General features: G+C 41.5%; 1 protein-coding gene across 4 annotated transcripts; it reads left to right on the top strand.

Annotated features, from left to right (window-relative positions):
• The first annotated feature begins 6,332 nt into the window (after positions 1-6,332).
• LOC124881685 (photoreceptor cilium actin regulator-like) lies at positions 6,333-24,824 on the top strand. Of its 4 annotated transcripts, none has more exons than XR_007041716.1 (2): positions 6,333-7,098; positions 24,261-24,824. XR_007041716.1 is itself a non-coding variant. In XM_047387392.1 (2 exons), the coding sequence occupies exons 1-2, from the start codon at positions 12,184-12,186 to the stop codon at positions 24,290-24,292; spliced, it is 1,101 nt and encodes a 366-aa protein (XP_047243348.1). In that variant the 5' UTR covers positions 12,030-12,183; the 3' UTR covers positions 24,293-24,824. The 4 variants fall into 4 exon arrangements, 3 of the variants coding, with proteins under 3 accessions (XP_047243348.1, XP_047243347.1, XP_047243346.1); XM_047387392.1 differs by lacking the exon at positions 6,333-7,098 and adding an exon at positions 12,030-13,252; XM_047387391.1 differs by lacking the exon at positions 6,333-7,098 and adding an exon at positions 12,030-14,900 and having other exon boundaries at positions 24,265-24,824.
• Positions 24,825-25,172: the final 348 nt, after the last annotated feature.

The raw sequence follows: 25,172 nt of genomic DNA, 5'->3' as shown, positions 1-25,172 counted from the left end.
ATGTACATCACAATTTCTGTATTAGCCTAGATACACAGAATAAAAACAGCCTTTAGTAGATATAGGAGCAGCTTAGTGCAGTAATACCGGATGCCTCCTGGACGCCTTCCTCGGGAGGTGTTCCAGGCACGTCCTACCGGGAGGAGGCCCAGGGGACGGCCGAGGACACGCTGGAGGGACTATGTCTCATTCAGCAGAACTGTACCAGTTCAGTGCACGAAGAGTTGAAACCGCCCAGAACCGTTAAAATACCCCGTGTACGGAGTAAGTGAAAGTTATAGTATTTCAAATTCTGTTCTATCCAAATCTTCATAGAAACAATAAAATCTTTTTTTTTTTTTCTCGGAAGACCTGCGTTGTAAGGCAACTTTATTTTGTTTCACAGATTATTTTACAATGAGGAAAAGACGGCGACTCTCTGCTCTGTATACCAGGGCAGAGCTTGTTAGAGGTTTAATGAATGGTACTTTTAATTCTTATTTTATATGAATGGTACATTTAATTCTTATTTTATATGAATGGTATGCTTAATTCTTATTTTACCAACTGATTTAATTAGTATGTTTCTATAACTTTTTTTTTTTTTTTTCTTTCCAGAGGCAACGTTGATGGTAGAGCAGATTCCATCCAGACCCGGATAGCAACAGCACAGACAGAGAGTTTCTCTAGCCTTACGAGAACATTGTAATAAAGCGTCAACCTTAACATTTTAGCTGCATCCTAGACTCTGTTACTGAAACATTGTGCTGATATCAAGGTGATTATCAACTGATCCCTGGGTTTTATTCTTCTTATACTCATGTAAATATGGATAACCAAATCACACATGCGCTGAATGAAATAAGGAATGCTGTAAAGCTCAGTGAAATTCCCGTTAATGCAGAAGTAACAGATAACATCAGGTTAAGGGAAGATGCATCTCCTGCAAACAACAGTGAAAATGTGCACAGTGACTTTTTACACTCAGTAGAATAGGCAGTTGAGGATTCAAATAGAGCACCGTCTCCACCATGCATTCATCAAAATGAATCAGATAACTTACAAATTCCTTCAAAGTCACACGCCGCTGATCATACTGGGCAGCATGAGGGTATTTTCAATTAGGAGGTTGCAGTCAACCCTGATCAGATTCAATGTGAACGTTTTAATAACATTGAAATAAGGAGACCTGTCACCATCCCATGTCCCTGTCTGGATAATGTCCCTGATCTTGCAGCATTGTATATAAACATCATGCGTATTCTTGCTGAATTAGCCGACATTGCAAGATCTTTAACCAGATGTAACGATATTGTACAGCTAGAATTAGTCTGGGAAAATCTCTACCGTAATGTCACGTTTACCGTTACCGATGATGGAAATATGATCCTGCCTGCTTTTGAAGATTTTTTAGATGAGTTAGTACAGTCCAACGCTGAAATGCCTGCAGATAATAACCTGGAATTTGTTCTACAGGTAGTTAATGACCCTACAGGAGGGTTCGAAACGTAAGGTTAAAGGATCGTTAGACTGTGAACTGATGAATAAGAAAAAGCGTCACCTATATATTGTAGATAATACCGGTAATCAGTTATGCTTTGCCATCAGTCTTGCACACGTCTCTGACCCTAGCCTTACTGATAATCAGGCTTTAGAGCAGGACAGGATGTGGCAAAACTGGGCTGGTTGAGATGATCAGACAGCAGTAACTTTCAGTGATATTCAGTGAGGGTGTCATCGAAATTCCACAACACAACATCAGGAGGGATTAAAAGAGATTCCGCTTAGGAAATGGTGCATTTGTTAAAAGGTTTCGGTTGGTGTATGACAAGAGATGCCTTTTGTATGACGGGACGACTCTGCTTTTTGGTTATTAGATCGTAAGAGGAGGAAGAAAGATAAAAATTAAATTAAATAAAAAATGTTGCATTCCTCCGATCTACAGAAAATTGATTTTGACCCGAGATTTAGAACGCCTTTCTCAAGTATGATTATAGGACCCAACGGCTGCGGGAAAACCTTTTTTGTAAAAAGTGTCTTGCAAAATTGTAACCATGTCATGGATGTTGTTCCAGAAAATATTGCGTGGATTTACACATCTTTTCAGCCCATGTATGCTGAATTGCAGAAGAAGAATAAAAATATTAAATTTGTAGAAGGATTGCCTCATTCTTTTGAAGATGAAAACCTGTTTCCTCCTGATCAGAATCATCTGGTTATTTTAGATTATGTTATTGCCCAAGCCTCAGATGATGAAAACGTGATGGTCTTTACCCAGTTTCGTCACCATCGTAATATGAGCGTCATGCTGTTGACTTAGAATGTATTTCATCAGTGAAAGTATAGTCACACCATTAGTTTGAACTGTAATTATATGGTGTTGTTTAAGAACCCGAGAGATAAACTGCAGTTGAATATACTGGCCCGCCAAATGTTTCCATCGCAAAAGGGTGTCTTCCTGGAGAGTTTTGAAGACACAACAAGAGACGCTCATGGATATTTAATCATCAATTTCACGCCTACCTGCCCAGTACATTTCAGACTGAGAACGGGCATACTTCCTCACCAGTGGCCTGCTGTGTATGTCCCCAAAACAAAGTAAGTTATCATGTCTGCACGTATAAAAAGGAATGTCCCGTTATTCAGAGCTCTATACCAAGCCACTCCTCAGAAACGTAAAGATATTCTTGCACACTGCTCTCCCGACTTTCTTCAGGCTCTGTGTGAGATTGCTCTGAATGTTTTAAAAGGTAACATTAAACTATCTCCATCTCAACACCGGAAATTGAAGAAGCAAAGAAAAATCATCAGGTTGTTGGCTGATAAAAGAACTGGTATCAAACGTAAACAGCTGGCTCTCAAAAACCAGGGAGGTGGTTTTATTCTCCCCTTCTTAACAGCTCTTGCCCCCTTGATCGGTAACCTAGTGGGTGGAATTATCAGGAGATAATGTCTCTCAGAACATCGCAGAAGATGTTTCTCATTTCCCCTCATCAGTTCAGGCGTCTGACCCAGTCAGAAACATCCATCAGACAGACAGCGGAGGAGAATTTGGATGCTGAAATGAGAGCAGTATTGAATGACCCCGGTTTGACTTCTTATGAAAAAATAAAAAAATATGATGCACTTTTGCAGAGGTATCTGACTCTACTCAAGCAGGGTGTGAAAGAAGAACCACGGGTGAGTTTGACGCTTCAGCGTGACACATCGAGCGAGACTCCAGAGCATGAGCAGCATGAAGAAAAACAGGTCCCGGGGCGTGACCAGGTTTCTTCGGATCAGATTGTTATGGATGTACTGAAAAGCCTGCCAAAGCATAACCGTAAAAATGCTGAGTACATTTTGAAGAAATTATCCGAAAGAAGTGGGGGTTGGACTTCGCGAGGAGAATTTGTATTTAAAGGAGTGTTGTAATATGATTGACTTGTTGAAAAATCTGGAGCACTGTTACCCCAAGGATGGTCAGACTTTCTACATACCTTGTCAGAGGTAAACATCCCCATATCTTCAGTCAATAACCCTTATGCTCGTCTCTCCGTAAAACAATACTACCTCCCCGATGGATCACATTTTCATCATAAACCGTTATAAAAAAATGAGACGTGTAACCTATTTCTTTCAGTCAATAAAATCTTTATTGATTATATTTTCATGTCTAGCATCATCCTCTACTTCACACACACACACACACACACACACACACACACACACACACACACTGATATACATTTTAATTGGAATTTAAACAAAAATTAAAAAAAATAAATAAATAAAAAAAGAGACAATTTAAATTCCATAACAAACCTAAAACATCTCCAAGGAGCATGCACTGTGAGTGAAAAATGCTGTGCTCTGATTAATGACACATTTCTGGTATTTTTTTACAAAGTTAGATACCATTAAATCATTCTTAATCACATCTCCGGTGTATTTTGACAACACTTGCTGCAGTGATAATCCGCACGCTCTATGACAGAGGTAATAAATACAATGGTGACCGCACACTGTGGACAGTGTTTTGAAGCTGGTAATTGTGATACAATATTTTTGATGATCTGTCTTTTAAAAATGTTACGATACTTGACGGGTAGAAATTAAAATTCGGAGGGAACCCATAAGAGTCAAAAAAGGTGGCTTCGCCATTCTCTTCCAAAGTCAGCGCTAATCAGTGTTCTCCTGGCATGTGTGAAGGATGTGTGTTCACTATAAAGTAGGCCGGTCCTGGGAATGGGTTGCCTAAATCGCATTTCCAATCGTAAATTCCCGCTGGAAAGTGGAGATAGAGCATCTGTGTCCTCACCCGGGTTAAGATTAAATGCGAATAGAGAGTATCCATGATTAAATTCTTGACGTGTTGTACTCAGCGGAAGATCTTTTAGATGTCGTCCTGTAGCCGTAAACAAGTTGTAATGCTCTCTCTCTGAACTACCTTGGTTAAAATTGGGCTGGAAGGCCTTAGTTGGAATTTGTCTGCCATCCTTACACAAAGCTAAATATTCCATATCAAAATGATTAAAGTCAAACGGATTGAGATCGCGTGTTCCTGTAAAAGCGTCATGATCCAGTAATGCAATCACCACATACTTGGGAAAGACGCCTAAGAAAAGATTATCTTGGGTGCACACCCTTGAATTTTCAGGGATGGAATATGTTTTTACATTCACACGTGAAAGTGGATACAGAGCATTTGCCTTCATTAAAGCTGTAGTGTGACCCAGTCGTACAGCTGGAGAGACGATAACTTTTTTGATGAAAAGAGATGCTCCTAATATCCTGAGTTTGTAAGTGGAGTCTCTTGCTGCCATGAGACAAAAGGCATTGTTGGCTCTTGTAAGTTTAATTTTGAGGTCAACAGAGTTTAAAAGAAGTCTCTCGCAGAAAAATATGTCTGCATGCAGGGTCCTAGGAGATGTACCTCCCTGGAATTTGCCATAAAGCCTGCTCTGCTGTTAAGACCTTGGTTAGGGCCGTTAGTTGTAACAATAGAGTTCAGAGCACCTGCAGTGTCTTTGAAAAAAAGACCAGAGCTAAACTGGCTTTTTAAAGAATCCTCAGAAAAGTTTAACAATGTCTCAATCATGGCTCTATACGGATGTGTAGCGCTGGATTGTGAAATCAATCGATCTCCGAGAGTGACATCACATTGACTGAAGATGGTGTTTAACGGGTAGTTGATGAGCCCTACAGGTGCATCATCCGGCAGGTTTGTTCCATCCTCGTTTGTAATTTTCACTCTGAGATGCAACAGCGTATCGTTGAGATCTAGATACTTTTCTCCGTCTCCCAGAATGAAAAACTCGATCGGGCCTCCATCGGTGATTGCTGATAAAGGCTGGATCTCAGTGTAAATTTGATCTTCAATCGATAGCTGCGTCATCGGGGCAGAAAATAAGTCCAACTCTGCCAGCGTGCACTCTGATGATTTGTTATGTAAAAGAGCCATTATTTAAATATATCAAAACTTGCGGAAGACTTCCGTCCTCTTCGTTTGTCAGCTCCAACTGATCTCCTTTTTCGTGTTTGTCGTTGTTTTTTAACCGTCCTTAAACGATTACCAGGGGGTCTTGTTCTGGGTCTTTTGGATAAAACCATAATTCCTGAACCTTCTTGACCATCGGTGTGTGTAGAACCACTCATTTTACTCACGGCCATACCTATGACATCCGAAGCGATATTTGATGCAGCCGTTTTAAGATGGGGTTTTCGAATGGCAAATCCTTTTTTAACCAGAGGGGTTACGAAGCGGGATAATTTTGAAAATAATGATCCAATTCCACGTCCGTACATTACTGGAGCCCCATAAAAACCTGGCAGATTACCGCCTAATTGACTTACATAGTAATTTACAAAGCGATTTGGATCACGTCTCAGACTTAGCTGTGCCATGTTCTCTCTTGCCTGCTTGGTGCACAGTGTTGAAGGACAAGGGGAATATGAATGATAATCAATCAGTCTTAGAGGTTATATATATCTCTGTTTATACAAATAAAATGTATCTCAGGCTACGTTGTGATATCACTGGTTTGAAGTATAGTCTTACGACGGTCTTTTCATAGACGAAATTTACAGGAACATTTTGGTCGATTTAATTTCTATATGGATATTTTCAATATGTCTTCTGGAAACTGGAAGGTAGTGGGCGGGGTTAAACGTCAGAGTAACCATATCATTGAATTTGCCTTGTACTTTGATGGTCCTCAGTAAAGGTGCAAAAGCGTTGCCTACTATTTGCGGGCTGACGAGCCCCCATTAAATGTTACGACCCCACTCAGTCTAGGGGTAGGGGGAAGTAAACATTTGAACCAGGTGTTATTGGTTTTGTGAATGAAAGAGTAATTTATTGCTCTTCAGTTCAGTTTCTGTTATTTGTAACAAAATACAAACAAAAGTAGGGTACTTAACAAAGTACAAACCGTTTGAAAATAAAAAGGGGTAAACCCCAAAATACACAATAACCATAAATTTAAACAAAATATCCAACAACCAGTAGTTTAACACAAAATAATCTCTCAAAAGGAGGGATAAGCTAACTCAACCGTTACTTAAAGCAAAGAGTCCCAGCTAACAACAAAACAAACAATCAATTCAAGATAAAGCTTAACAAGCTTTAAACAAACTCCTTAGAGTCAAGGGGGAAAAGTATTCCCAACAAAGCAAACAAGCTGTCTAGCAAACAGGTAAGTAAACAAAATAAAACAAGCAAGTTAATCAACAATCAGGTAAGCACACAGTCCAAGCAAGACACCCAAGTCAGAAGTGGCGAGCTGTTCACTCTAAATCACAGCTGCCCTTAGTGGCAGATGCAGAGAGTTTAAATAGAGTGATCTCTTCAATGATTGGCGGCGAATTTGGAAGATCCAGGAAATAAGTAGTCCACATGAGCTCCCGGAGACGTCCAGCAGGAGGAGTGAAGAGCGTCCAGGGAGATCCGAGTCCGTCAGGAACAACAAAGAAGAGAGTATCCAGGGAAGAAGAGAGTAACCAGCAAAGAAGAGATCAACCATCGAAGGTCCAGTAGGAGGGCAGAAGAAATCCGATCCCATCAGAAACAGCGGCACCAGCAGCACGGAGGAAAACTGCGCTCCGCAGCGAAATCGGCTGGCCAGTCTGTTGATGATGGTACAAAACAAAACACACACATACGGCCACCAGCCGTAACAGGAGGTAACACCGTACAGATTCTGAAACACTTCAATTCAATTCAGTTTTATTTATATAGCGCCAATTCACAACACATGTTGTCTCAAGGCTCTTCACAACAGTCAGGTACATACATTCCAATTAATCGTAACCATTGAACAGTGCAGTCGGAGTTAGCTTTTTATTCAAATTGGATAAAACGTTTTTCTATCTAAGGAAACCCAGCAGATTGCATCCAGTCAGTGACTTGCAGCATTCACTCCTCCTGGATGAGCATGTAGAGACAGTGGACAGTCACTGGTGTTGACTTTGCAGCAATCCCTCATACTGAGCATGCATGTAGCGACAGTGGAGAGGAAAACTCCCTTTTAACAGGAAGAAACCTCCAGCAGAACCAGGCCTAGTGTGAGCGGCCATCTGCCACGACTGACTGGGGGTTTGAGAGAACAGAGCAGAGACACAAAAAGAACGCAGAAGCACTGATCCAGAAGTACTTTCTATGGGAAGGAAAAGTCAATATTAATGGATGTAGCTCCTTTAGTTGTTTCACCTAGAAAGAAAGAACAGATCAACTCTGAGCCAGTTTTCAAGGTTAGAGTCTGAAAGAGAGCACATATAATTAGTCACAGTAAAAGCTCAGTCAATGTCCACGTCTAGGAGAGAGAAAGGGTTAAACACTAAAAGACAGGGCTATGTGGATCATCGGTAGAGGGTGAGCATTAAGTTGTTGCCAGCAGAAGCTTGGACGATTTCCCTCTCCAGAAAGGTGTCACAGGCAGACACAGAGCCAGGCCAGGTGTAGCTTCTAGGAAGAGAAAAGAGAGAACAAGGTTAAAAGCTGAAATAACAGCAAATAATGCAAGATTGGAGAGTAGTGTGAGAATGTAGCGAAGAGGGTGAAAGTGGTCATTATGTCCTCCAGCAGCGTAAGCCTATAGCAGCATAACTACACAGATAGTTTCAGTTCAGATTATTTAGTTAAACGGCGCTTATTTACAACAATGTCGTCTCAAGGAACCTCACAAAGGGTCCCACTGATGGTCATTGTTATACTAAAAACCACAATGATTGGGATACCTCCCTCTGTCAGACTGATTATAAAAGAGAAGGGGTCATACAGGTAGCAGAAATGGAGGGTGTGTTTGCACCTCAACCATAACTGAGCTGGTTTAGGCTAAACCTGACTCCCCCTTACTCCAACCAACAGGGAGGGAAAAAAGACGGAGGTAAAAAATAAGGAAGATAGCTCAGGATAAACTAAGCCACTCTAACTATAAGCTTTATCAAAAAGGAAAGTTTTAAGCCTAGCCTTAAAAGTAGACAGGGTGTCTGCCTCACGGAGTAAAGCTGGGAGCTGGTTCCACAGGAGAGGAGCCAGATAACTAAAGGATCTGCCTCCCATTATACTTCTAGAGACTTTAGGAACCACCAGTAAACCTGCAGTCTGAGAACAAAGTGCTCTGTTAGGAATATATGGAACAATCAGATCTCTGATGTATGATGGAGCTAGATCATTAAGGGCTTTATATGTGAGGAGGAGAATTTAAAATTCTATTCTGGATTTAACAGGGAGCCAATGAAGGGAAGCTAAAATAGGAGAAATATGATCTCTCTTTTAATTTTCATCAGAACTCTTGCTGCAGCATTTTGAATCAGCTGGGCAGCAAGCACACCCACCCCAGCCCGCCGCCTCTCCCCGTGGGCCACTCCAGAGTAGAAGAGAGTCCAGCCCCTCTCGAGGAGAGGGGCTGCGTGTGGAGGCGAGTCCGACTATTTCTAGTCGATATCTCTCGACCTCCCGCACAAGCTCAGGCTCCTTACCCCCCCAGCGGGGTGACATTCCACATCCCTAGAGCCAGCCTAAGCATCCGGAGATCGGGGCGCTAAGGTCTCCACCTTCGTCTGCCGCCCAATCCTCTTTGCACCGGTCCCTCATGGTTCCCCATGCAGGTGGTAGGCCCACTGGGGGATGGCCTCGCGTCTCTCATTTGGGCTTGGCCCACCCGAGTCCTGTGAGGAGCAACCCAGCCACCAGTTGCTCTCCAATGAGGCCTGGCTCCAGGGTGGGATCCCGGCTCCGTCGTACCGGGCGACGTCATGTGCCACGATTTCATGGTCCTCATGAAGGTGTCTTGAACCGCTCTTTGTCTGACTCGTCACCTAGAGCGTGTTTGCCCTGGGAGACCCTATCAGGAGCATTTAAGCCCCAGACAACATAGCCTCTAGGATCATTTGAGAACTCACCACGTTAAGGTGGCAGTTCACCACCTTAACGTGTATTTCTTATTTAATAGAAACACCGCAATTGCGAAATTGTGTTTTTTCGACATTGACAGAATATCGCCAAAGGTTTTTGCACATTTGTAATGGAAACGCAGATAGTAACTACTGATCCAACTCAGAGGTACAGTACTAATGTAGTTGTCATAATCTCCCTCTGTTAGGGATTTTAGAGTTCAATTTCTATCTGCTTTTTCTGCACCGCCATGTTCTTTAGTTGCTGTTATTTCAGTTCATTCATGTTAATTAGATTCAGCGTTCATTCTTGCATTTAGGTTACTTTCATGGATTCCTGTGCTAGATGTTTTAGCTTGTTGGTCCTGGTCTCCCTCTGTTTATTTTCTTTAGTTAGTTCCATTGTTTACGTATTTCTGTTCACTTAGATGTTTTGTTAGTCATCTGGATTCCCTGCTCATCGGTGTTAATCAGCCTCCCTCCTTCAATTCTCCTGCATTCCTCCTCTCTCGCTAGCTGCTCCCAATTTCCCCCTGATTAGCCAATCAGACCAATGAACCAATCCAAACCATTCTCTATCCTTCCTTTCCACGTTGGATAAATGACCAAAAAAAAAAAAAAAATGCATGTATCACCATGAGCAAAAATAGACAATCATTAATAATTATAAACTCAAGTGTTGTAAAGATATGAACATAATTATGCTGATCTAATGTACCAGCTTTGTAAAAAGTAAAATGTGTTATTATTTGTTTGTCTAGAAATGCGACATATGCAGTGTATCAGTGGCATGTAGACAAAGGTCCTGCAGCATATACAATACCGTGCAAAAGTTTTAGGCAGGTGTGAAGAAAATTGTGTAAACAAAGAATGCTTTCAAAACTGGAAGTGTTAATCATTTATTTTCATCAATCAACAGAATGCAGTGAATGAACAAAAGAGAAATCTAAATTAAATCAATATTTGGTGTGACCACCGTTTGCCTTCAAAACAGCATTAATTCTTCTAGGTACACTTGCACACAGTTTTTGAAGTAGCTCGGCTGGTAGGTTGTTCCAAACATCTTGGAGAACTAACCACAGATCTTCTGTGGATGGAGGCTTCCTCACATCCTTCTGTCTCTTCATGTAATCCCACACACACTCCATGATGTTGAGTTCAGGCCTCTGTGGGGACCACACCATCACTTCCAGTAAGTCTTGTTCATTTTAACGCTGAAGATAGTTCTTAATGACTTTGGCTGTATGTTTGGGTTCACTCACTTACCATTTTGTAAATTGATAAAAATAAACAATCATCATTTATATGCCTGAAATCATTCTTTTTTCACAGCCTTTTTTTTACACTTGCCTAAACCTTTCGCACAGTACTGTGTTTTTGCACATTATGTGTCAGTGGTTTACTTTTAAGAAAAATATCCATTTGCCCATTGAAAGATTCCAAAAACCATGTATGTAATGAAATTCAAACATTTTTTCTCAATTATCTTTTAATATTTGGCTCTACCTCTGACAAAATGAGCTGCCTAAGATCCTAAATTTGACATTGGAACTTTTACTTTCACTGTGGTAAATTCCACAGTGAAGTGTTTAAATTAACAGTGTTTGCACTTGGCAAAAAGACATCTTTTTTATATCTGTAAAGTTCTCCTTTTTAAAATGCTGTGTTTAGCTGGGGTTCTCTGGGCATTTTCATTCAGGTCATTGTTTCTTTACATACTCATCCAGCACTACAGAGTAATTTGTAATAATTAGATCTTGCCTTTTGTTGTAAAATGGGAGTTTTTTGGCCCTTTCCTCCCTGTACACCACCGGGTCCGTTTCACTCCAGTTCCGAGACCCAACCAGTAAAACCAGCAAAGTATTTACCTTGTGAAATAATGAGAAATGGTTAAGTATAAAATCAAGATTTAATGCCAAAATGATCAGTGTACAGAGTATACTATTGAACAGATACAGAGTGACATTCACCTTCGGTACCGGGCCCCCCTCAGCCCATCTTAGGGATGAACTGAGAGGAGCAAAGAATGGAGTGTGAGTCCTGCTTTTATCTATGCCTGTTCTTAACCCTCCTAAAGGGTGTCATCCTCTTGCATCATTTTATCTTTGACTATGTGTTGTATCTTATGTGATATCAACAGTTATGTTGGGTAAGCTGTAGCAGTGAGCGGTGCGGCAGATAAGCAACAAGGGCAGATATATTTAATTAAGGCAGCAAAGAGAATCATACATCCATAACATTTTTTGTGGGAAATATTAAGAATATAGCTCTATTTAAAACATACATATCTATTTGTAAAACATGTTAAATACTTGGGTAAATCTGTAGAGAATTATGTGGTAATCGGTTAAAGAAAAATACATTTCAAGTTGTGACAACAGACAAAAAGATTTTTCACATCTTAAACAGCACATTTCTGATATAAGTTCAGTAAACTTTACCAGCAGCCCAGTAGATTAAGCTATAAACATACTCTGACAAACCTGGCTGATTACCCTGATGAGCTTAAAGTCTTAGATATAAATGGCCAAGTTTGTGCGTGTGTGTGTGTATGTGTGTGTGTGTAATTTTACGTAAATGCAATTACTGTGACCATCTGTGCAACCAGCACCCGCCTACACAATCCGCCTTATCTTCTGCACTCCTTTGTAGACACTGCTAGTCATTTGCTTCACTATGCTCGATGCATCTTTACAGCACAGTTTGCAACTGGATTTTGAGAGGAAACCATTAAACTGACACAAAGGTTCTGCAAGACTGGAATAAAAAAGGCAATATTGGATAAAAACAGATATTTTCTCTTTTATATAAGTATTTTGTATTTTAAAAATGGGCTGTTCTCCATCAAAAGGAAAGTTACTTTTAAAACCAGAACAATTTGGAATTCAGAAGGCTCTGGTCACTGAAGTATCACAGGAGGGTGTGGATTGTGGACATGCCCTGATGGAGGATTCCTGTCTAAAACCTCAAGACAAGAAGGAGGATCCACCACTACTCACTCATGAGCTTTGTACAAAAAAAACTTCATTGATTCAGCTGGACTCTGACCTGACGTTGCCTGAAAATGCACTGGATATTAAGGAAGCAGAAGTTAATGAATTGCCCCAGGAAATAATTAGTCATGTCATGCAAAAAAATACAATTCAAAAGACGGAGACCCAAAAGAAGAATGTCAAGAAGAGATCTACCGAAAGGCAGAGAAAGACTTTTGCTGTCCAAACAAAAGTGAACTTCCCACCTCTTATGGTGAGGGCTCACCAGGCAGCCTACAGTTTCCTGAATCCAAATATCTCCAAATATGAAACTCTTCTGGGGCTGCTAGATCAGGCTACCCAGACACAACTGTCCCTCCAGCCTATCATTTCTGTTTTGGGGTTGTACTTTGAGGAAATCAACCAGGCACTGGAGGAGATGGCTGAAGAGGGGGAGCTGATGGTTAAGGAGCACGGGGACAGCATAACCTTACCATCTGGGATGTTGAGTCAAGCTGTAAGGTCAGCTACATCTAGCACTACCACAGTGGATAATTGTGATCCACCACCAGATCTTTTACAACAAATGCTTCAGCAATCATCAGAAAAAATGAGGCAAGTTGGAAGCTCAGTAAAGACTTTGGGTGATACTACACTTGAGGAGGCCATAGAGTATTTCTGTTCCCTCTCTAAACTGTTTGCTGAGAAGCTGCAGGCTAAGCAGGCTGCAGAGCAAAGGTTGTCTCAAGTACTTGCAAGGGTAGAGGCAGCAACTATTAAAATGTGTAACCTAGAGGATTCTGCCCTGCACAGTGAGGACAGTGGTATTGGGGGAGAGAATGAGAGTTTGACAGGATCTGAAAGGCACCAATGCCACCGTGGGAGTGCTGGATCTGGAAGTTGTGGGTCCGAAGTCAACATTCAGGGTATGTTTCGTAATTATCCAAATAACTTAGCTGAGTTTGTTAGTTATAATAAAGATGATAAACAGGGAGACAAGGAGGAAGAGGAAAAATATGAAGATGATGAAAGTTATCAAGGTGAGAGGAAAAAGTCAAGCTCTTCTCTACCAGATCCCAGTCCTGCTCTCCGTTACATGCATGTGAACTCTAAGAAAGATCAGAAGCCTATCTTTAAACAGCTTTTTACTGCAACCAAAGCGGAACACTTTTCATCCAGCAGCTATATAAACTTATTGACAGAGCTACAAACGAGCCAGAAAGACTTTGATCAAAAAATGAAAAAAATTTCTGAAACGCGAGGACTAAATGACTTTGAAAGGCCTCATTATAATTTGTATCAAGCTGGAGTTAGACGACATTCTTTAGATGGATCAGCTGGTGTACAAAAAAGCCAAGCAAGAACAAATCAGCCACCATGTATATTATCTTCACTACCGTTGCCACCAAATCAACCACTAAAGCGGCACTCAGTCAGAAGGCTCATAAATACTTTTAGCCATGGGGTTGATGAGAGACCAGGACCAGGTGTTTCTCATATTTCACCTCAAATCATGAGGCCCGATAAAAGTTGTATTCTTCTTCCAGTGTCTAACATAGTAAACAGTAATGGAGAGTACTTGGTCAATGGCAACAACAGTAGGAGCTACCCAGATAGCAGGGATGACTTAGATATGGATAATCTACCACCTCCACCCTTGGAGGTTTTAATGGACAATTCCTTTCAACACAATGAAAGCCAACAACAAAATGAGAAGATACATGAAGATCCAGTTCTAAGTCTACCATTAATACAACAGAACACTGGGATTTCCCAGCGAAAGAAGATAGCCTTGCAGAATGTGGAAATTCTGCCAAACAAAGCAAATGTTAAACCAAGATCAATGGCTGTGTCACCTGCCCCTCCTGTTAGGCAAGAGGGGGTTACTGAGGTGCAACATAAACAGCTGCGACTGGAAACAGAGGCACTTGAAAAAACTGAGAAAACAAATAGACTCCACCAGCAAGGAACAAAGATTATTCATCTGTGCAATGCAGGAGAATCCTTTGACAAGAAAAATATTCTAGTTCAAATCTCAGGGGATTTAACAACATTTCAAGCTACAAATAACCAGAGATTTGAGAGCAATGAAATGTTGGGATCTGAGATGCCCCCTTGCAATCTGCCTATCATAGCACCACCAGTTTCAAGAGTTCGCTTGCCACCGTCATGTCCTTCTGTGCGTCACAGCTTTCCAAGTCCCCCAATGTTCAGACCTCATTCCAACTCTCGATCCTCCTCTCACTCTAATTCTCCAAGAACAGTTACACGTGCAGATGATAACATCACAGAACAGATCATTCCATCTGTGTCCTTTCATGTTGCCCGCTCTGTCTTCTGTCAAAATGAGTTGCAAAGTTCTCAAGCCTGCCTGTCCTTTGGAAGTTCTGCGCTGCCCAAAAAATGGGGAGAGGTCACTCGAGGCAGATTGTTAATAAGGGGAAGAGACAACCTAACTCGCCGTACTCAATCAGAACAAAGGCCTCAGATGATCTCCCATTCAGAGTTTGAAATAGATGGCCATTTGGTGTCCCTACAAACCAAGGAGGATGAACCTGTTGCAGAAAAATAAAGGTAAGTTGAACCCTCTTAGTTCCTTTCAATTTTATACTCCAGCATGCCCCTTAGACATTAAAACTGTCATAATGTTAAAAGGTTTGACTCTAGCGCAGGCAACAATTATGGAAACAATGAGATTGTTTGATAGATTTATTAAGAATAAAAATTGTTCTTTTGGGTTTCCGACAAGGTTTGGAAGGAACACGGAAAAGGAGAGGTAAGTAATTATTTTCTGGGCTTTAAGAAAGATGAAATGTGATGAATAGAAGGACCACGGAGATCTTAACGTACAACTCTGATTGGAGTAGAAACGAAAAAAAGACTTTTGATTAACGTGGTGGGTGAGCAAACAAACTTCCATTTGCCTCATGGATTCTATTCATCCTAATGCTCCTTCTAATTGGATCCTAATGAGCTGCAGCTGGAGTCCACAATGCGCTGGACCGTAAAGGCAGGAGGCCCATCAATACGATGGCCTGGTGGAGGGAGTTCAGCTGGAGGACACAAGAGCTAGAAAGAGCTGGTTTGATTTGAAAGTTGATCTTGTAAGGTCCTAGTTTCTTAGAATATGATTTTAAAGTAAAGTCTCTGAATGAAAGCAAAATCTCTTGTCGAGGAAAGTAGGTGGTGCTTTGATGTGCTTCTTGTCAGCTATCCTTTTATTTTGAGTAGATGTATGTTGGAGTGGGACTTGGGTTTGAGCCCAGATTCTATGGTAGCAGGGAAGGTGGGTTCTGACAGAAGGTATGACTGAACCTGGAAAAGAAGAAGGACAAAAGGATGACTGGTAACCAATAGATGATCCGAAGAGAGACTAACCTGGGGGTGCAGAGATGTGGGAATGGTGTGCATATTCAATGCAGGTAAGATGTTGGCTTTAGGAAGTGGGGTTGTTGACACGTAAGCAGCAAAGTATGTTTTCCAGTTCTGGCTTGAGTCATTCACATTGTCCATTAGTCTGGTAATGAAAACCTAAATAAAGGAGTGATTTGGCCCCAACTGCTGAACAAACTTGGGCTATGAACTGAGGCCCTCTGTCTAAAATGATCTTGGTGGGGATGCCATGGAGGATGGAGCATGTTGGACGAGACTGTCTAGACCACAGAAAAGGGCCCCAATAGTGCAGCACTGAGGAAGGGTAGATTCTGGCTTATCAGACGTTTCTTGAGTTGAACTGTCAGGATAGGGTATTGGGTTTGATATTTCTGGCTCCTGGATGATAAGTGATAGCAAAATTGAAATGGGAGAAGAACAATTACTGAGACTGATGAGAATTTAATCGCCTAGCTGACTGGAGGTAGCAGAGGTTCTTGCACTCTGTCCAAATGATGGTTGGTTGCTCTATGCCTTCCAGCCAGTGTTACCATTTTTCTAGTGCCAGCTTTATGGCAAGGAGCTCCTGATCTCAGGTGTCATAATTTCTTGCTGTTAGTGAGAAATGTTTTTATATTAAGCCTCAGCCCACCTGAGTGCCTTGTCTCGTAGCAGCTGAATTGGCTTGAGTTGAGAAAAACAGACTGAGTGGGATTAGTTTGTGGAGGAAGAAGTCTGGAATAAAGAAACTGTCTAGAGATTTGATCCAGGGATATAGGGTCACCGGCATTTGAATCGGCTGAGCGGTGATGGTGGAGCTGAGCTGATTAATGTTTCTCCCTGGGCTGTCGTTGCAGTGGTAGGGATGTGGTGTGTTTTTGTGGTTGCGGGGGGCGTGGTGGGGGGCCGAAGTGCATGCCGCTGGCCAGGGACCTCTTGCTGGGTAGGTTTGTCTTGGTGTGAGGTCGGTGGTTCCTTTGTGAACTTGGTGGTGTCTGCTCTGTTGCGCCTTTGGGCAGAGGCTGGGGTGGCGTTGCGCAGGGCTCTTGCCTTGCCATCGCTGCACGCTGTGTGGTGGGGGACAGGATGTGGCGGGGGTGCTTGGAGCGGGGCTCTATGTGGAGCTTGCGCTGTCTGGGTGTGTCTTCATCGGCTTTTCGGGGCTCTGTCGGGCCTCTGCTTGGGGAGTGATGTATCCTAGGGTATCGGGTCTCTGGGTCCATGGCTAGATCTACTTCGGCATAGACGGCTGCAGACGGGGCCTGTGGGCTTGTTGCTGCTGCTCCCTGGGACTTCTGCACTGTGGCTGCTGGGTGGTTCCCCTGGGATTCAGTTCAGTTTAGTTTATTTATATAGTGCCATTTCACAACAAATGTCATCTCAAGGCACTTCACAAAAGTCAGGTACATACAGGGGTTGGACAATGAAACTGAAACACCTGTCATTTTACTGTGGGAGGTTTCATGGCTAAATTGGACCAGCCTGGTAGCCAGTCTTCATTGATTGCACATTGCACCAGTAAGAGCAGAGTGTGAAGGTTCAATTAGCAGGGTAAGAGCACAGTTTTGCTCAAAATATTAAAAATGCACACAACATTATGGGTGACATACCAGAGTTCAAAAGAGGACAAATTGTTGGTGCACGTCTTGCTGGCACATCTATGACCAAGACAGCACGTCTTTGTGATGTATCAAAAGCAACGGTATCCAGGGTAATGTCAGCATACCACCAAGAAGGACGAACCACATCCAACAGGATTAACTGTGGACGCAAGAGGAAGCTGTCTGAAAGGGATGTTCGGGTGCTAACCCGGAGTGTATCCAAAAAACATAAAACCATGGCTGCCCAAATCACGGCAGAATTAAATGTGCACCTCAACTCTCCTGTTTCCACCAGAACTGTCCGTCGGGAGCTCCACAGGGTCAATATACACGGCCGGGCTGCTATAGCCAAACCTTTGGTCACTCATGCTAATGCCAAACGTCGGTTTCAGTGGTGCAAGGAGCGCAATGTGAACAATGTGAAACATGTATTGTTCTCTGATGAGTCCACCTTTACTGTTTTCCCCACATCCGAGAGAGTTACGGTGTGGAGAAGCCCCAAAGAAGCGTACCACCCAGACTGTTGCATGCCCAGAGTGAAGCATGGGGGTGGATCAGTGATGGTTTGGGCTGCCATATCATGGCATTCCCTTGGCCCAATACTTGTGCTAGATGGGCACGTCACTGCCAAGGACTACCGAACCATTCTTGAGGACCATGTGCATCTAATGGTTCAAACATTGTATCCTGAAGGCGGTGCCTGTATCAGGATGACAATGCACCAATACACACAGCAAGACTGGTGAAAGATTGGTTTGATGAACATGAAAGTGAAGATGAACATCTCCCACGGCCTGCACAGTCACCAGATCTAAATATTAATGAGCCACTTTGGGGTGTTTTGGAGGAGCAAGTCAGGAAACGTTTTCCTCCACCAGTATCACGTAGTGACCTGGCCACTATCATGCAAGAAGAATGGCTTAAAATCCCTCTGACCACTGTGCAGGACTTGTATATGTCCTTCCCAAGACGAATTGACGCTGTATTGACCGCAAAAGGAGGCCCTACACCATACTAATAAATTATTGTGGTCTAAAACCAAGTGTTTCAGTTTCATTGTCCAACCCCTGTACATTCCAATTAATCCTAATCATTGAACAGTGCAATCAGATTCACTTATTTATTCAAATTAGATAAAAGGTTTTTCTATCTAAGGAAACCCAGCAGATTGCATCCAGTCAGTGACTTGCAGCATTCCTTCCTCCCAGATGAGCATATAGAGACAGTGGACAGTCACTGACGTTGACTTTGCAGCAATCCCTTATACTGAGCATGCATGTAGCGACAGTGGAGAGTAAAAACTCCTTTTTAACAGGAAGAAACCTCCAGCAGAACCAGGCTCAGTGTGAGCGGCCATCTCCTACGACCGACTGGGGGTTTGAAAGAACAAAGCAGAGACACAAAGAGAATAAAGACGCACTGATCCAGGAGTACTTTCTATGGGAAGGAAAAGTAAATGTTAATGAATGTAGCTCCTTTAGTCGTTTCACCTAGAAAGAAAGAACAGATAAACTCTGAGCCAGTTTTCAAGGTTAGAGTCTGAAAGAGAGCACATAGTTAGTTACAGTAAAAGCTCAGTCAGTAGCCATGTCTAGGAGAGAGAAAGGGTTAAACACTGAAAGACAGGGCTATGTGGATCATCGGTAGAGGGTGAGCATTAAGTTGTTGCCAGCAAAAGCTTGGACGATGCCCCTCTCCAGAAAGGTGTCACAGGTAGACACAGAGTCAGGCCAGGTGTAGCTTCTAGGAAGAGTAAAAAGAGAGAACAAAGTTAAAAGCTGAAATAACAGCAAATAATGTAAAATTGGAGAGTAGTGTGAGAATGTAGCTAAGAGAGTGAAAGTGGTCATTATGTCCTCCAGCAGCCTAAGCAACATAACTACAGAGATAGCTCAGGATAACCTAAGACACTCTAACTATAAGCTTTATCAAAAAGGAAAGTTTTAAGCCTAGCCTTAACAGTAGACAGTTTGTCCATGTAGAGCCCACTGATGGCCATTGTTATACTAAAAACCACAAGGATTGGGATAGCTCTCTCTGTCAGATTGACCATAACCACTGGAAATGAGAGGGGGTCATACAGGTAGCAGAAATGGTATGGAAGCAAATAGTTACCATATTTCAAATAAAAAAGCATTTCCAGAAATGCTTTTTTATTTGAAAAATATGGAGATGAAGGAAATCCTAGAAACTTGTTTAATATGGGATTTAAATGATATGTCCTGGTCAAAAATAACACCAAGGTTTTTTACTTTATTATCGGAGGTCAATTTATTGCCATCCAGATTAAGTGATTGACTAAGCAGTTTTTTTTTTTTTTGAAAGATTCCGGTCCAAAGACGACAACTCCTGTCATGTCTGAATTTAGAAGCAGAAAATTTAAAGTCATCCAAGTTTTTATGTCTTCAAGACATGCTTGTAGTCTATCTAACTGGTTGGGCTCATCAGGATTCATGGATAAGTAAAGCTGAGTATCATCAGCGTAACAGTGAAAATGTATCCCATGCTGTCTGATAATTTTACCTATTGGAAGCATATATATAGTAAAGAGAATTGGCCCAAGTACTGAACCCTGTGGTACTCCACAATTAACCCTGGAGTTTAAAGATGATTTATTATTTACATAAACAAACTGGAATCTGTCAGACGGCTAAGATTTAAACCAGCCTAGCGCTGTTCCCCTGATCCCTACAGCATATTCCAGCCTTTCTAAGAGAATATTGCGATCGACTGTATCAAATGCAGCACTGAGATCTAACAAGACAAGTACAGACACAAGTCCATTATCTGAGGCCATAAGAATATCATTAGTGACTTTCAGCAGAGCTGTTTCAGTGCCATGATGAGCTCTGAAGCCTGACTGAAACTCTTCAAACAGGTCATTGCTGTATAAATGCTCACACATTTGATTAGCAACTATTTTCTCTGATCTATAATTTATTAAGTCATCTCGATAAAGCAAAGGTTTCTTTAGCAAAGGTTTAATTACAGCTACCTTAAAAGCTTGTGGTACATATCCATTTACTAAGGATAAATTAATCATATCTAAAATGGGGCTGGTAATCAGAGGGAACACTTCCTTAAATAATTTGGTTGGGATTGGGTCTAACATACAAGTTGAAGGTTTAGATGAAGCTAATATTTTTGATAACTCAAGAAGTTCCACAGGATCAAAACAGTCCAAACACAGATCAAGTTCTACAGTTACTTACAATGTTGTCTCACTTGCTGAGGATGAAGTAATCATCTTCGGGAGTATGTCAAAGATTTTCTTTTTAATAGAATCAATTTTATTTTTGGAAGAATCCCATAAAGTCATGACTGCTGAGAGCTAAGGGAATGGATGACTCAACAGAGCTATGACTCTGTGTACGTTTAGCAACTGTACTAAAGAGAAACCTAGGATTATTCTTGTTATCTTCTATTAATGATGAGAAATAAGCTGTTCCAGCTTGGTGAAGTGTCTTTATATACAAGAGTAGGCTATTTTTCCAGATTAAGTAGGAATCCTCTAGGTGTGTAGAGCGCCATTTTCTGTCCAATTTTCTAACATTGTGCTTTAAAGTACGCAGCTTTGAATTAAACCAGGGAGCTAGCCTCCTATGAATAATTACCTTCTTTTTCAAGGGGGCTGAATTGTCTAATGCACCACGCAATGATGAAGTGACACTATGAACAAGAGAATCAATTTGTGAAGGGGCAGAAACAGAATTATTGCCCTCCACTGTTTTTTGTGATAATGAAGAAATCAAAAGTGCAACAGATTCTTTAAAAGGTTGTTACAGCATCGTCTGATAATGATCTACTATAATGAAATTTTCTTTCAGGTGTGGAGTACTTGGTTAAATCAAACTCAAAGGTTATTATTGTCAGACAGGACAGGGTTATAAGAAAATATTGTTATGTCTTTACACTCAATGCCATATGTCAGCACAAGGTCCAGAGAATGAAGACAAATGTGGGTAGGTTTACGAATATTTTGAGCAAAGCCAACTGAGTCTAAGATAGCATCAAATACTATATTTAGGATATCACTTTCAGTGTCAGCATGAATGTTTAAATCTGCCACTATAACAACCTTATCTGTATTTAACACTAAATCAGATAAAAGGTCTGAAAACTGATCTAAAAATTGAGAGTAAGGGCCTGGTGGACGGTACAAAACAACAAACAGAAGAGGTTTTAGTGCTTTGCAATTTGGATGAGGAAAACTAAGGATTAAATATTCAAAAGAGTTGTAGCTATTGATTGGTCTGGGACCCTAACCCTAATCTTAATAGGGTAATGGGTGGGTAGCAGTACAGAAGCTGCAGAGAGGAGTGTTAAACTATGACTCTGCTTCCTGGTCTGAACCCTGGGTTGTCAGAGTTTTGGAGAACAAATAAATTCGGCCAGATTCCTAGAAAGAAGAGCTGCTCCATCCACAGTGGGATGGATGCCGTCTCTCGGGATCAGACCAGGTTTTCCCCAAAATGTTCGCCAATTATCCATGTAGCCCACATCGTTTTCTGGACACCACCTAGATAGCCAGCGGTTGAATGACAGCATGTGGCTAAACATGTCATCACTGCTCAGATCAGGGAGGGGACCAGAGAAAATTACGGAGTCCGACATTGTCTTGGCAAACTTACACACCGAAGCAACACTAACTTTGGTGACTGGGTGTCATTACCGCCAGCATGAATAACAATTTTACTGTATTTATGCTTATCCTTAGCAAGCAGTTTCAGGTAGGATTTGATGTCGCCCGTTCTGGCCCCTGGCAGACATTTGACTATGGTCGCTGGTGTCTCTGGTGCCACGTTTCTGACTATGGAGCTGCCAATTACCAGAGTTGGCTTCTCAGCGGGCGTGTCGCTGAGTGGGGAAAATCTGTTAGAAACGCAGGGTTTGTGGTGACCTGTGGGCTGGGATCTAGGACTATGCTTTCTACGTACCGTCACCCAGCCGGCCTGAGGCCCCGGCTGCGCGGGCTCTGCTGCAGGACTGCTACGGGGAGCTACCCTCGGTGGCTCCACGCTGGCTAAGGGGCCTCGGCTATCTGCTGGTTTTTCAACAGCGCGGAGCCGGGCCTCCAATTCCGACACCCTCACCTCCAACACTACAAAAATGCTACATTTATTACACGTCCCATTATCACTAAAGGAGGCAGAAGAGTAACTGAACATCTGACACAGAGAGCAGGAGAGAGGAGGAGACTCAGAGAGAGAAACAGTAGAACGGGTAGACATGGTGGAATTAAAGCTAACGCTAAGCTAGCGACCCCTTACCACTACTAGAGAAGCCGTGTAAAACACGGAGAGTCCCCAAACGTTAAAAGCAGCAACAGAAAGTATGTGTTTTAACGTGCTTATGTATTAGAACAAGTAAGAGGTATCACAGTAGAGAGAATTCAGATCAAATGAGAGAGCCTTCACACACCAAACAATCCACCGAGTGCAGCAGCGAAAACAGGAAGTGATGAATACTCCTTACCACCCCTGTCCAGCCAATCTTCCAAACTATGGCCTTTTGTGTAATCAGGATTCTCCTGTGCTCTTCTCTGGGGGGTTACAGCAGTGGTTCTCCGGGGTTCCTGTGCTCTGGGGGGCCTTTGGATGTCTGTGGCTCAGATCTCCTCCATGTCTGTCTTGGGTCCAGGGGGACAGGCCTGTGGCTCCTCACACTCGCTACTGCATATTTTTATGGAGAAACCTTGTATACACAAGCGCCCTCACACTTAAACCCACAGGTGTTTAGATTCAGGTGTTAAAAGATACACAGATGTTCTATATTCAGTCACAATTACCACTAAATACATCTTGCATTCATTAGTACCGTGCATTTTTTGGTAACAACGCTGTTATAATATTTGTTTCTGCAGGTGTAGAAGCAATCTTGTAGGGTGTTATCTTGTAATCTCTTCATTCTTTTCTCTTTCTCTCCATTTTTCCTTTTTCCCCCACCTCTCCCTCTTTCTTTCTTCTTTTCCTTTTCGTTTCTGCTTCTGGGTCCATAACAATTGAAATAACCACAAAGCAGTTTCTAGGAAACTTTCTTTTACAAATATCAAGCAGAGCATTGAAGCGTTAGCCATAATGCTACACTTGTGAAAGTAAATCTTTTGGGTTTTTTCTTGCCTCTCAGACAAATGGCATTATTTTTAATATATAGAGAGGGTGCATAAGGTGCATAAAGACTTATACAACTCTTTATACATGTTTTTGTTTACCATTTTTTGTTTACAAATGTATTTACACAATCATGATGGGCCACTTGGGCCAAAAATGCATTGGCCAAATTTTCGCCCTATTCCTGCCCTGGCTGTGTACCTTTTTTGTGCTATTGACTCCCATTCAAAATACTATTTTTTGAACACTACCATTGCAATTTTATGACTGCTTTTATTATTTTTGTTCATTCCTTTGAGGTTAAAAATCCTTGAAAGTGTCATACTTCATTATTTCCAACTAGGTGAAGACATGTTCTCGTTTACTAAAATCTAAGTGAACAAATTGATTCACTTTTCGAAGATATTTGGTGCTGGTGGCCTTTATTTAAACGATTCAGAAATTCTAATGATAAAGAAATATGACTGACAAAGACCCAAGAGCATATTTTACATTTGAGGTGCAGTGGTAGTATGTGTCCTTCCTTTTTCTGTGATCATCTTATTATTTAAAACCATTTTGAAATGTGTAATATATTGTATGTCCTTGTGGAGCTTGTAGACCTTTTGGGGGATTTGAATCTTAAAAAATATTAAATTCAGACATAGTATTTAAATTTAGAACAAGAACCATACTGTCTGGTGATAATACTACTAAATCACCTCCTGCCTGTGCAACACCAGGCTTAATCCAGATTAGATTAGTCTTTCCGTATTCACTCCTGTGTTGATGTGAGCTTTTAAACCTGTTGCCCTACATAAACTCATGCAGTAAAACTATTTTCCCCTCTTTCTCACTCTCCTACCGACTAGGCAGCCCTCTGAAGACAGGAGAGAAGGCCTAATTGGATTCAACTACTGTTCTGAAGACAAGCTTGAACTCTGCTGCTTCTGGTTAGGGTTTTAAGGATAAAACACACTGAGGGAGAGGACCCAGATTTATTATATAAAACCATTTGAAAAATGTTGCTGAAATGTTTTTATTGTTGTTTCTTTTAATTTAGAAAAATTCATATATATCTGTGAATATATATAATAATTCGAGTAACATTTTCTGGCCTTAAACTCTTATTTTTGAAAACAGAATTTTTGATTTTAATTTATTTTATTTTTTCCTGAATGTTAAGTTTATAAATGTATACATTTAAATACACATATACTTCTGTTTTGCAAAATCCAACACTCTTCTAAATTTTCAAAAGTGTTTTAAGCCCACGGTTAAAAATTAAGAGATTGAAAGCTTATATCCATCAAATGTTTTTGTAACTCATCTCATCCAGGTTTTTAAAAAAAAGGTCGTTGTAAATGCTGATGGCTGTGGGCAGGAAGGATCTCCTGTAGCCGTCTGTCTTACAGCAAATCTGAAGAAGCCTCTGATTGAAGACACTCTGTTGTTGTAGGACAGTCTCATGAAGAGGATGCTCAGGGTTCTCCATAATGTTCTTCATTTTATGAAGCATCCTTATTTGCACATTAATCTCCAGAGGTTCCAGAGGAGCCCCAAGAACAGAGCAAGCCTTCTTTATTGGCTTGTTGAGCTTTTTTAAGTCCCTGGCCCTAATGCTGCTACCCCAGCAGATGACGGCAGAAGATATTCAACAATCCACAACAGACCTGTAAAAGATATGAAGAATCTTGTTGCAAACATTGAAGGACCTAAGCTTCCTCAAGAAGTACAGTCTGCTCTTTCCATTCTTGTTTACAGCTTCACTGTAGCGTCTCCAG

The sequence above is a fragment of the Girardinichthys multiradiatus genome, chromosome 15 (assembly GCF_021462225.1).
Source record: "Girardinichthys multiradiatus isolate DD_20200921_A chromosome 15, DD_fGirMul_XY1, whole genome shotgun sequence".
Taxonomy (NCBI): domain Eukaryota; kingdom Metazoa; phylum Chordata; class Actinopteri; order Cyprinodontiformes; family Goodeidae; genus Girardinichthys; species Girardinichthys multiradiatus.
The sequence above is the reverse complement of the archived record's forward strand: the minus strand, read 5'-3'. Positions and strand labels throughout refer to the sequence as shown.

Excerpts from the sequence above, each read along its gene's own strand:
- LOC124881685 (XM_047387391.1), top strand. The coding sequence starts at position 12,184 with ATGGGCTGTTCTCCATCAAAAGGAAAGTTACTTTTAAAACCAGAACAA.